This window comes from Oreochromis aureus, linkage group 7, assembly GCF_013358895.1.
Source record: "Oreochromis aureus strain Israel breed Guangdong linkage group 7, ZZ_aureus, whole genome shotgun sequence".
Classification (NCBI taxonomy): domain Eukaryota; kingdom Metazoa; phylum Chordata; class Actinopteri; order Cichliformes; family Cichlidae; genus Oreochromis; species Oreochromis aureus.
The window spans coordinates 40,998,315-41,011,285 of NC_052948.1; the positions used below are offsets into that span (position 1 = coordinate 40,998,315).

General features: G+C 38.4%; 1 protein-coding gene across 2 annotated transcripts in view; it reads right to left on the bottom strand.

Annotated features, from left to right (window-relative positions):
* Nucleotides 1–2,252: 2,252 nt before the first annotated feature.
* si:dkey-112m2.1 (transmembrane protein 132C) overlaps nt 2,253–12,971 on the bottom strand; it is a 169,723-nt gene continuing 159,004 nt past the window's right edge. For both annotated transcript variants that reach the window (XM_039614229.1, XM_039614228.1), the window contains exons 8-10: nt 11,953–12,262; nt 5,179–5,370; nt 2,253–4,537 (exon numbers count right to left, since the gene is read on the bottom strand). In XM_039614229.1, coding sequence (XP_039470163.1) covers nt 3,455–4,537; nt 5,179–5,370; nt 11,953–12,262 — 1,585 coding nt within the window. In that variant the 3' untranslated portion in view covers nt 2,253–3,454. The remainder of the gene's footprint in view (nt 4,538–5,178; nt 5,371–11,952; nt 12,263–12,971) is intronic.

Here is a 12,971-nt window from a genome sequence, read left to right on the forward strand (position 1 = left end):
AGCAAGAAGAGTACCTGGCACTTCAGCATACAAAGGACAAAGGCAGAAGTATAAGTCTCAGACTAAAGTGAATACAGAAGTTGAAGTTCAGGTAGATGCGTGGCAGTGCAGGCTGTTTGTGGTCCAGTGTGATAACAGTATCCTCTGATGTGGTAGAGAGACGTTAACTCTTTGTGAAGATGGAAGAGTGTCTACAGATAGGTAAAAGAACCAGAAAGTGGTAAATATAAAAAGCAAAATAAGCGCATGATACCCCCAATTTTGTACATCTGCTACAATGTATTGAATTAATCTAAAAGCACATCATTCATGAAGTCTTTAAATTAAAATGTTTATATCCTTTCCTGATATGCACAGGTCCTCTGGGTTTATTTTAATTAGGGTGCAAATTATATCAGAGTAGGTACAGTAAGTGGGCAAGACAAATTGCATAGGAAATGCCACATTAACATGTAATAAGACTGAACTAAGTAATCCCTAATTAGGTTGCCCTTTTAGAAAGGGGAGCATGTCTGTGATCCTGTGGAAAAAGACCAATTTTCTGAGTATGCTACAAGTGATTTGGGGCTCATATGCACTTAGCCTATAACCTTTTTTATCAGGAAATTGTTATACACAAATGATGCCCATGGGTATTATTACATGTAAAGAATGGTCCGTTTAGGCTGGCTCCAAAAACCAAATACATCCCCAAAGACAATCATACTCAAATGCCCAGCATCATAGCAGAGAAAGGAGTATGTACTGCTGGTACAAAGAATGGTTTTGGTCTTTAAAGGTAATAGCCCAGTGTGCTGCTGCTTTGCCCGGATCACGGTTCAACCCTCCTGGATGGGTTTGATCTTTCTGTGTGGGTTTTCCTTGGCTGTATGGGTTTTCCTTTGGTATTCTGGCTTCCTCTCACAGTTGTAAGACATATGAAGTTGGTTAATTAATGAGTCTAAATTTGCCATAGGCATGGATGTGAGAGCGTGTGGTTATTTGTCTCTCTGTATTGGTCCTGTGATGGACTGATGACCTGTCAAGGGTGTACCCTGCATTTTGCCCAATGAAAGCTGTGATGGGCTCCAGCCCCATCTGTGGCCCTAAGCTATATAAGAGCTTAAGAAAATGGATGGATGGAGCTAACTTTATTTAGGCTTAAAGGTTTGACTGACAGGTGGATGCCAACACAAGCAGCTGTAGCCAGCAGCTGTCTGCCAGGCTCCATATCTTCAAATTGGAGTCACAGGAGTGGACCTTCTAACTGTATTTGTGGTGTTGGTGCCCGTCGGAGCTTTTTTTATATGACAAATAACAGAGCGTGCTGTGTGGGTAATTCTACTAGCAGGCCATCCAAAGAAGTCTGAACTCCATGTTTGATAAGTGAAATTCAATTATTTTATTTGTAGGTTGCTAGGCACTAATTAGGAGGTATTTGTGTGATGAACCCATAGTGTCTGTGGATGCAGCTTGCTAATCGTTTGTGGTAAAAATTGATCCAGCGCAGTGATGTGAAGGTCGCAAAGTCTAAAACTTTGACTGGAGGTGAACATTTTTTAAACAGGTACAACTACATGGGTATCATTGGCTCAATAGCATAGGGCCTGCATTTAGTCTCTAATTTGCAGTTTTGCTTAGGGAAAAGGAAAATTGCTTTTAAACCCTGGTTTTGACTGGTAATAATGATAAGGAGGTGCATTTGAGCCATCTGGTCTTACAGTTTTCCTCACACTGTTCCTCACTGATTTAAAAAAAAAAAAAAATTTCAATATGAAAATGTAAATTAAAAAAACCCCACCTGGGGCTTAAAGGGCTGACCAGTTCTGCAAATTTTGGCTGTTAACTTGGCACACTCTACCCTCTCATCTAACTCATCCAACTTTGGTTACTTCCAAAGACCATGCTTCCAAAGCAAACAAACAGACATTATGGAATCAAAACGTGTGGCTGACATTATGATGCTAAAAACATTCTTGTGCTTGTATTTTTTTCTGTTTGTCTATTTCATATCATGGTGCGGCGTAAAACCAATATATAATATTATCTTAACAGTATTCACTTGTGAAACAAATGAAAAACAAACAAAAACAAAACATCTTTTACTTTTGCCTTTTGAAGAGAAATGTGAAGAACTCCAAAAGCTGCACCAATCATCATTTTGATATTTGATGAAGCCACTGTCTCTGTGGTTATTCGTGAGAGCAGTATTTGATGGACTGAGATTGGAAAACAATGGCTAGGCCAATAAATCACACAGCCACAAGAAAAAGGAAGAGTCAACTTCAGGTTTAATTAGTCCAGCAGCCAATTTTAAAACAGACATACAGTAGAAAATGTTGGACTTGACTAATACTGCTTATGACAAAAAGCGAACGGGTCAGATTTGGGCTTTCTTCTACAGTTTACAGGGATTCAAAATGTCATACAGCAATTTGAAAAATGACTGTAAATGTGTTTTCTGACGCCCACCTAATTTGGGCCACACAACTTGAAACCTGGACAAGTTTTATGGGAAAATTAAAATGAAGAATTTTTTTTTTTTTTTTTTTTTTAATGTGATTGTCTTTGATACTTTTGGTTGTGTCAGTATATTTATATTGACCATTCTGATTTAATCTAAATTTGTCCTTTTGAATCCTAAAAAAGTCAGTTTTATGTGAACTATGCAACAGGAGGTTACATAAACCTATATAAGGAGGGAAAACGTAGGGCCCGATAACTCTCTTAAACCAACATCAACATATTGAATCCAAAGCTAAACTCACCCACAGTGAATGACATGTCTCCAGCGGTACTGGTATTAGTTATCTACAAATTTTCAGTTTGCATACCAGATCAGACTCACATGCCTCCTTTTAAATAACATCATGCATGGATCTGCTTTCTGGAGACAAAACTAACTGAAAAGAAACAAAAGCAAAACAAAACCATACATCACTTTACAAAATGTTGCTATACATACAGTCCCTCCAAATTAAACTCTGCTTTTATTTACAATACAAAATGTCTTTTAACCTTACTCAACTAGATTCAATAACTTCTGACAGGGAAAGAAGCCTCTAGAAAAATAACAGAAAGTCGCATAAATTACAACAAACATGACATTAAAACATGGCGATTTGAAAAAACAAAACACAAAACAAAGCGGTGTCGATGGTGCGTAGGAAAGAAAACTAGAAACAAAGAACATACATTTAATTTAAGCAACAATACTAATTTCACATTTTCCTCTTGATGCTGTGGTGTTGTGGTATCTTTTTGTAGTCCATAGCTTGACCTTTTCTGAGTACTGTCATGAAAAAAATAGAGGCTGAATGCACTATCCTCTTGCTATGGTAAGGTGTACAGTTTTTCAGCGGCTTCAGTCTCTTCTTCACCTCTCCTTCTTTTCCTTTGTAATCCTCCTTCCCTTGTTAGTCTGAAGGCATTCAGGTGAGTTTCTCTTTAGTTCAATGAAAACACCCAGTACCCCCTATGCAATGTTCTTAATTGCGTTCTCATTAAGCTTTTCCATGTAGTTCCTAAGATCCTTTGAGTCTCCGAGCTCGATGTCTGGACATACCCATTTTATCTCACTGGTCTGCACTAGTGCTAAGGGGCTGAGGGCAGGACACCCATTACTGGACTTGACACTTGAAAAAGTGGTGAACTTCACCCTCTTTCTCTTGGTGGTGGGTGAGTTAAGTGACTCATTCCTGTGATCCCTCCCACTTGAGCTACATCCTGCTCCACCAGTATTACCTCGCTGGAGGCCTCCATTTAATAGCTGACTACCTTCTTCTAGGGTACCGCCCAGTTCGTCCTGCTGCTGTTGTTGGAGACATAACCCCTCCTCTTGGCCAAGCCAAACCCAGTCATGTGCATGAGGCATTGCCTCTGGAGCCTCCAAGGAGAGGTGCTTGCTACGGTACTTGTATGCATAAGAGATGCAGTTAATGAGAAAAACCAAGATGGCCAGACAGAAAACTCCCAGCAGGGCATACATACCGATCTCCAAGTCCGTCAGGCCTCGTCGGGAGGTCAACAAGTCCTCATCGGTGCTGCGGCTCCGAGGCAGCTCGGCCTGATCGGGATATTCAGAGAATTCATTTGGAGCCCTTGCTCCAACTTCTGCTGAAAGACGGCCCCCACTTGGCCTTACTGGAACATGGCCCCTGATGGTAGTGGCTCCACGGTTATTTAACCCAGTTTCCATGTCAGAGATAGATCCGCCATAATATGGCGGGTCGGGACGTGTACGTCGGCCACCTGGTTGTCTGAATTGTTCCTCTGTTTGACCAAGTCTTACATGTGTGCTCGCCATTCCTGTGGCTAAAACAGTATGCCGTTTTCCCTTCTGGCACATTTCTGATGGGCTCATTTCAACACGTACAAGCAAACCTTGACCTTCTCCTTTGGCAACAATGACAGGCCACTTCCATGCTGGACTTTGCTGCACCACCACAGCTTGTTCATCCAATGAGGTGGCTGTCAGGGTAAAATGGGCAGGGTTGTAGTTATCTAGAGGAGTCATGGATCCGTCGCTGAAATGAAGCCAAGCACTGATGAGGGACTCCTAAGAAATCAAAACAAAAAAACAAACAACCAAAAAAACCCCAATGTTACACAGTGAAAATAATACTAAAAATAATCCTTAAAACAACTCAGCAATATTCTTCACAATTCTTATTAATACATAAGGACCATAAACTAAAAACAGACACTAAAAAATAAAGTAGAGGAACAAGGAGGACACAAAAGTCAGTGTTAATTATAACACAAAGGTTCATTGAAACAATTGGATAGAATGGATACAAAACTATTCTCCTGAAAGCTAAATATCCTCTCTAGGGAAAGAGACTGTAGCCTTCCTTCATTTGAAATTATAATTATAGGAATAACAGAGCTGTTCCATGGTTAGAGATGCAAATCAAAGAGAAAGCTTTGTATATGAAAAGTGAATTAATTCTAAATCACAATGAATACCATAGACTTCGTAATAAACCTAATCCATTTCTAAACTTGCAAGCTATTATGACTGGGCCAAGCATAAAGCCAAATATGAAGCCAAATCAGGCTCACAGAATAATGCTAATTTTGCATCAACACGTCCACTCGCTTGTCTTACTGTTGGATAAGCAGTTATTAGTCAAATTGCCATGTAAAATATTTATATGTCTATATTACCTATATTATATATTATTATAGAAGTCATACCTGCTTGAGAGATTCAATAACTTCCTGTGTTGTTGCAGTGGCAACAATAGCCCTGTTGCTGCCTGGGCTGAGCTGCAGGGACAGAGTTAATCCAGACACCAACTGCACCCCTAGCTCTGTCACGCTCACTTTATCATCCACCACTCTGATGCTCCTCTCAGCCAGGACTGATGATGTCAGAGGGGACAGCACCTGGAACACATAAAAAAAACAAAACAAAAAAAACCTTATTGCTTTGCTACTAATGGTAGTCCATTAGGAATTAGGATTTTGTTGTTTATAGTGGTGTCAACGTAAAGGATCAGATGTCTTTTCCCACAGCCCTTCTGCTAAATCCTGGAATTTAAATGGAGTCTTGGCAAAGGTAGTTCCTTCTCAGAATACATATTTACAGAGTACACCAACTGTTATCAAATTTAAGTCTGTACAATATATGTGCAATCACCACATAGAGGAAATGCATGGTTTTAAACTGCTCTACCAAATGACACAGAATAAAAGTGTTTTGTGACAACCTGGTCGCCAGGAAGACATTGTTTGTCCATGTTTTTGTTTTAGAAAAAAAAGGAGTACAAAACTAAGGGAGATTTTATCGTTGATTTCAACTGTAGCCACAGCTCACACTAAACATTCCTGACTTTGGAATAAATGAATATAATTGACTCCTTACTAAAGGAATAGGAAAACTGACCTTACTAATGCTTAGGAAATTATAAACTAGCGCAAAAACCACAGTTACAAACATAAAACACCATCCTATGAACAGACACATTATAAACACCAAAAGAAAAAAAAAGTTTTAATGATTTATCTTCCCTGTGAAGCCCTCAAGCACACGTTGGCTTCCTAAATTGGCACTAAGTCATCAAAACTTTGAGAACTATGCCCTAAGGGTAGCGCCCCAAGAACTACATAACTTCAAGGGTTATTTTTCTGTTTGCATTCACATCACCAGTAGAAACTTTGAAATTATGTAACAGCCGTCTGGCATTTGGTATGTGTCACAGTTGGGATGTATTTCCTCCACAACATATAGCCTTATTAAAGCCTTGGCTTCACTGTCAGTCCAATGTTTTACCAATGTTTGTTTTTTTTCTTCTTTTTTTATCATAGCAAGAGCCGGTGTCAGTCTGATGCTGTGTCAATCAAAGGTCCCTGGTGTGCCAGGAGAATACGTACCGGGAGCTAGGAGCTCAGAAAAAGCCTGAGAACTGACTTCTAAGGCCTTTGATGTTTCTTAGATCCTGCAGTGCAGACACGAAGAAAGGCGGTTCTTCCTTCCACAATTATAAGAACTTCCTACGGTCTAAAAGCGCTTCATGGTAGCCATTATGACTTTAGAATGATTGTGGTCAAAGCAAATTTAGTTTCTTGAACACATAAAAAAAATCATACTTTTTCAGCCCTGGAACAGCAAATGTAGTAAACGTATGCTTTTGATTGGTAGAGGAAAAAAAGTACTATTCTTCTGTATTCTTTAGCCTAAACTTTTATATTTTATAATTTATTATTCTGTGATTATAAAAACAGGCACATACTAACACATGAAGTGCTCCTAAACTCACATGGCAAAAACGATCTCCTCCCTAATAACACACTCTCTAAGTCTCCGAGTTGCCAGAGGTGTAAGCATGTAAATAGTTGTGATATTGTTATGATATGAGAATCCCTCCCATCCGCTCCAATTAGGGCTCCCGTCTCTCCTCCTGCCGCCCCCACATGGCTGCATTTACCAGCCATAATGAACTGTCAGCACAGATCACTGCCTCATTTGTACAGACCGATTCCATGTTTTCTTCTCTTTGGTTTAGCTCTTTGCATTTTTTCTTTGCATCGCTACTCACACAATGAAACTGATATCTGAATGTTAAACAGCATAAATGAGCATGTTCTCAAAACAGGCTTTAACCTGATCTTTGATGTAAAGGCAAACATTAAAGAACCAGACAGCTGGTAAATATGAAGATTACTGAATATTTTCAAAAATAAAGAATAATAAAAATAAAGACACACACTAATTGATGCGAAATCTGGGTTTTTCTTTCTTTTTTACAGACAAAAAGGAAAGCAAAATGAGCAAAAAAAAATACAGCTGCTGGCTTGTTATATTATTTTAGAGTTTGCAGCAGCCATTTATTCTTCAAGTAAATCCACCATCATTATCTTTTCTTTTCCTCCAACATTGGATGCTTAGATCCATATCATTCCAGTTTACAATAAAATTAAATAAAAACGGATTCGGAGATGACGCATACTTGCTAGGAACTTAAGATATTAAAATAGAAGCAAGGAAATGGGTATATAAGGCAAAGTTTGAGAAGTTAAGAAGAAGTCCATTTTGGAGAAGGATAAGAATGACCTGTATCATTCTCCTCTAAAGGTATAATCTATAAACCTACTATAGAGCTGTCCACAAGATGTCAGAAGTGATTTTAGCATCGCTCAAAAAGGAACAATACTCCTCTCCACCAAACCCCAACTCCATACTAACAATGCCCACACTTTCTACTGCTCTCATCTTGGGATGTCAAGATTCTTTTCCCCAGTTCTGTGATGGAAGTCAGATCCCTTCTTCTAACCCCTTCATCAGTCTCCTTTGTCCATTTTTTAGAAATGTTCTGTCTCTGCTTCACACCATTAGAGAAACCGCAAACACTGCTTTTGGCCTACATCCATATTCGTGAGAGTCTCCCAGAAGACTTCCAGTGATGTCAAGTCCCTTCCTTACTCTGGCTCTAGAGTTTACAGATTCCTTCATTCTACCTCGAGAGAGCAATTAAATACTCCTTTCAGGTTTACCACTATCTATTCACAGCTGTCAGACCTGCCTTGTCTTGTATGAACCTGAAATCCCATGTGCACCTGGAACTAGTCTGGTGCAACCAATACTAATATATAAAATCCACTGAGGCTCACACAATGAGTCTCAGACTTACAAACTAACACATTTGCAAAGGTTAATAGCTTAATGTGTTTTGCATGTAAGCACTCTATCCATAACATGTGAGAAAGGCAGTGCTTAAATGGATTTGTTACTTTCTTTTGCCACACTATCAAACTTGCAGCACAGTGTATATCAGCGATCACATTTCCAATTCCCTACCTGATATAGAATCTTCTAATACATCAATGACCTTTTGAAATCTTTGCCTTTAGTTACACATAATCAAAGTTTTCCATTATAATACTTCAAAGCTGAATCTAAATGAAACCGTATTACCACTTTATGATATGGTAGCACTGGAAAAGATAAAAGGTTATATTCACAGCACTTTATTATGTGGAATGGGCCTAAATTAATTCAGACTATTGGCTGATTTAACAACCTACACAACTGTCAGATGTAAAACTGTAAATGCTACTTTCTAAGTCTAACAAGACCTTGGGTATATTTTTTAATGGGCTTCCATTTGTGAGTAACTACTCATCCTATTCAGGGTCCATGGCTCGTGTATTTCAGGAGAAAAAAAAACATTGCAACCTTTGCTTTTCAAACTTCTTTTTTTTACATATCTGAATAAAATCTACAGTAGAAGAACAAAACAGACAAAATATTTGAAAATAACGAGTATATGTTCCTCTCGCACATTCCTCTAATAAGCTGCACTTGCGGGTTATTAGTGTAATACTACACTATGTCCACCTGTATAAATACTGTTTTTAAAATTGCATTTAAGATGTTGGGAATGAACCAATATAACAAACCAAAAATTGTAGTTCTGCCTCTGTACACTGCCACAGTGGATTTTAAATCAAACAATCAATTTGTGATTGTAGTGCAGACTTTTAGTTTTAATTCAAAGGGTTTCACAAAAAATTTCCATTAACACTTTAGGAATTACACATATACACATACAGTATACACAGAAGCTCAGAATTAATTGGACGGTCGACTGAAAAGCGGTTTCATGGTCAGGTGAGACATGACAAATTAACTAGGCATATCTAAAGTCGACTCAGAATGTTGAATTTGTATTTTATTGCTTTTCAATGTAATTTTAAATATGAAAGCCTAACAGATGTGAGTGCAAGTAGGGGAGGCCGTTACTAGGTTGAAAAAAAAAAAAACATGACAAAATAAATAAATCAGAGGTTTAGCAAAAAACTTTAGTGTCCAACAAAACAATTTGGTACATTCTTGAAAAGAATGAATGCACTGACTAGCTTATAAACACCAAAAGGCCTCAAAGAGTACAGAAGACAACTAAGTTATTATTTACAACAGACTTATTTCCATGGTTAAGAAAAACAACTTCATGAGATCTAACCAAGTCTAACCAAGTGAAGAATACTGGAGAGGAGGTAGGAATTCATTTGCAATGTCTGCAGTCAAGAGAAACCTTAATAAATGGAAATCCAGAGCAAGGTGCAAACCACCGGTTTCCCAACAAAACACAACATTGTACAGATGAAATGAAGATTAAGTTGTGCCAGAATAATGTCAAGGAAGGAAAAAGTATGGAAAAGGAAAAGAGCAACTTAAGTACGCCTCATTACCTGTCTAACATGGTGGAGACAATGTTATGGGATGGACATGTAAGACTCAATAGCATTGATGTGACTGCTGATAGATGTAGAAGGAAATTTACAAGATTATAATCTTCTAGGATTCAGCCAAATGCAACCCAAGGGTTAATCAAGGCAAAGACAAAACTGAAGGCAGAGAGAGAGAGAAGTGAAAGTGGCTGCAGTAAAGACTTAGCAGAAAATTTCAAGGGAGTAAACACAGTATTTGGTGATGTCCGTGAGTTCTACACTTCAGACAGTCATTGACTACAAAGGATTTTCATCCAAGTATTAAAAATAATCCTCATATTTTGAAATTATGTTTGTATGTCCGAGCCCCTGAAAATGGGAGACCATGGATAAAAATATCTCCACAGTGGGGAAAAAAAAAACTTGAATTAAATCTGGAAGTGCACTTCAATTGATTGTTTGATTTAAAATCCACTGTAATAAAACGAGAAAAATTGTTTCTTTGTCAAGCAAATTATGGGCCTTATAACTGAGAAGCACAAGTTGCTTATGGAGCTGGTTCTGTCGTTTGTCCATCTACTAACTACACTAAGTTTTAACATGATTTCACTTGGGGAAGCCCATAAACTTTGACCTGACCAGCATGGCATGCCAAGCACTACACTAAAAATACATAAACTGATAGCACATGGGCAACAACTTTGAATTAAAATGGACAGCTGGATAGCTGCAGACTATTTAAACTTTCTCTGCATTTTGATTTAACTAACACAAGCTTCTTTCATATATCGCTTTGCCGTTTTATCTGTAATTTAAAATTTGCTGTGACCAGCGGTGAAAAAAAGCACTTGTTCTTGTCTCACACATTCACATATAACTAGCAGCAACAATACTAACAAGTGAAATGAATAAGGTCAGATCTGTTGTGGTGGCACAATAGTAACCCATGAAATATAGTCATGTGGATTTAGAGTAATACTGTAGTATAGCTGATTGAACATAACCTTGAATTCAACAAGAAAATGGAAGCGTTCACAACGCCATTCAACTGCTTCAGCAACTGATGTTCATTTATTGTGTGAGAACATGTGCTATACTGAGAAACGCCTTATTGGATTATTGGATAAATAGTATTCGGAGATACACGGTGAAAGGGTCACAGAATGAGAGGCTGCACAGGTGCAAGCTTTTACAAGACGTGCCATGAAGGCATGTTTCTTTGTCAGCTCATGATAGGCTTAAGTGTTTGTGCCATGCTGCAATCAATATAGTTGTTTTTGTATCTTATTCCGTTTAGACTGCAAAAACCCATTCTACCATACTCTGCACAGACTCTTTCAGTCCATAACTGTTTCACCATATGTTCATCAGCTTATTGTTAACCTTCTATCCATCCATCTGATTGATATCTATCTTTATATCTATCATGACACGGAATTGAATAACTTAGCCTCTTAAATTTGATAATATGATGATTATTTATCTGTGGCTTACAAGTTCTAATAACATTTTGAACATTAATATTGGAGCAAATGACCATTAACTTTTTAAAAACGTAGTAGACTAATGGTATCTTTAGTGGAGAATTAAAGTTATGCTTTCTATGTGTGTCTTGTCCCTGCATTTATAAACAAACTAGAAAGCCACATTCTGCTCCACATTGAAAAAGCAAAGCGGCTGAGCACAGTTTGCAGCTTTTCAGCTTGAAAAAACTTGAAACCCTGTTGGGTAATAATGACTGTGACAATAAGATGGATAAGACCAGAGTCAACAGTGGTCCGACTTTTTCTATTCAGTCGTTTTGGTCCATCGTGCTTGTGCATTGCTTAATTTCATACATTTCTAATACTTCAATGTCAACCAAATCAAAATACTTTGCATTAAAACAGTCTAGATGACTGGATTTGCTTTATTGCTTTTAGACTTCTCATTGTAATTTTCCTAATCCACTTGCCAGGTTACTTTACTGCTGCGTCTATGTCAGTTTATCAGTTCAAATACGTCTGATACTGTGCTCACTTGTGACCTTTTGTTTGGCTGCAAAAACAACCAAGCCAGTCAGGTCATTTAATCGAGTAAAGCTGCATGTTTCCTTAGTAACAACAAAGACTGTATTCTGGTGGCTGATTCAAGCATTAGTTACTGCAGCTTCCGTGACAGCTACAATTTAGGTCTATGAGATGAACGTGTAAATCCCCACTGATCAGTCATGGTAAAATAATCCTGACAGCCACGCTTCAGAGACATGCAGTACAACTTCTGCTTTAGAAACTGTAATAAAATATACATAAATACAACCTGTAGTTTGGTGTTTCCAGTGCTCAGCCCGATTACGACTTGGTCGTACAGAAGCTGGGCAACCTTTGGGTCCTCCACCCTCAGAGACTCCTTCACCAACTGTGTCACATCCACCTGCCAGTCAGTGCCCAGCAGGAAGGTCTGCTGGCCCAGTACATCTTCCTCCATGGCTCCTCTCCTTTCACTGATGTCAGCCACAAAGTGGGTGAGGATGCGCAGAGTGGTGCTTTGGTACTGGGCAACACAAGCAGTCTCTGTCCTCCCCTCTGCTGGATCGACACCATCCTTATCATCTGTGACCCTCTCGTACCTAATGAAGAATGAAAAGAGGAAAACACTGATCAACTGCTGGTAAGGCTGAAGAGCAGGGATATCATAAACCCATGTCAGACTGTGTTTCAGGCAAAAAGCACTGAGAGCTCTCTGTGGACTCTGTGTCACCATTAGTGTCCATGAAGTAGAAACTCTCTGATGTAAAGTATTTACTGCTGTCAAATCATCTGCTGTGTGCTTTGTTGCAGGTTCGCCTGACTTTCCAAAAGTAATAGCCTCCCATTATTTTCAAAAATCCCTTAAAAACAGCTTGCAGAGAGAAACTGCCACCCGGCTTGCGTTCTCATTTTCTTTGAAAGAGCAACTGATATTTTTCTGTGTACCTGCTATTTATTTGGTTCACAGAAAACACTCTGCAATTTTGGCATCTCAAAAAATATGCTTCCTAAAAAAATCAATGTATTTAAACTCACAGCTGGATATTTGTAAAGCATTTGTTCTAAACTTTTGCTCCTATTTAAGTGGAGTTTATACAGCCCTTTATTTTTATTCATCTAAAAAAAGAAGCCAACCAATCCCCCCACAGATAAATCTAATCCTTTAATGGTAGCAACTACACAAATCCGGTTTTCATTTGTGTGCTAATAGGTGCAAACTTAGCCCAGACCCAAGATGGCAGTAAAATACAAGTATTTGCAATACTTGCCAGACCTCACAAATAATTGTCTTAATCAGTAATATTTGGC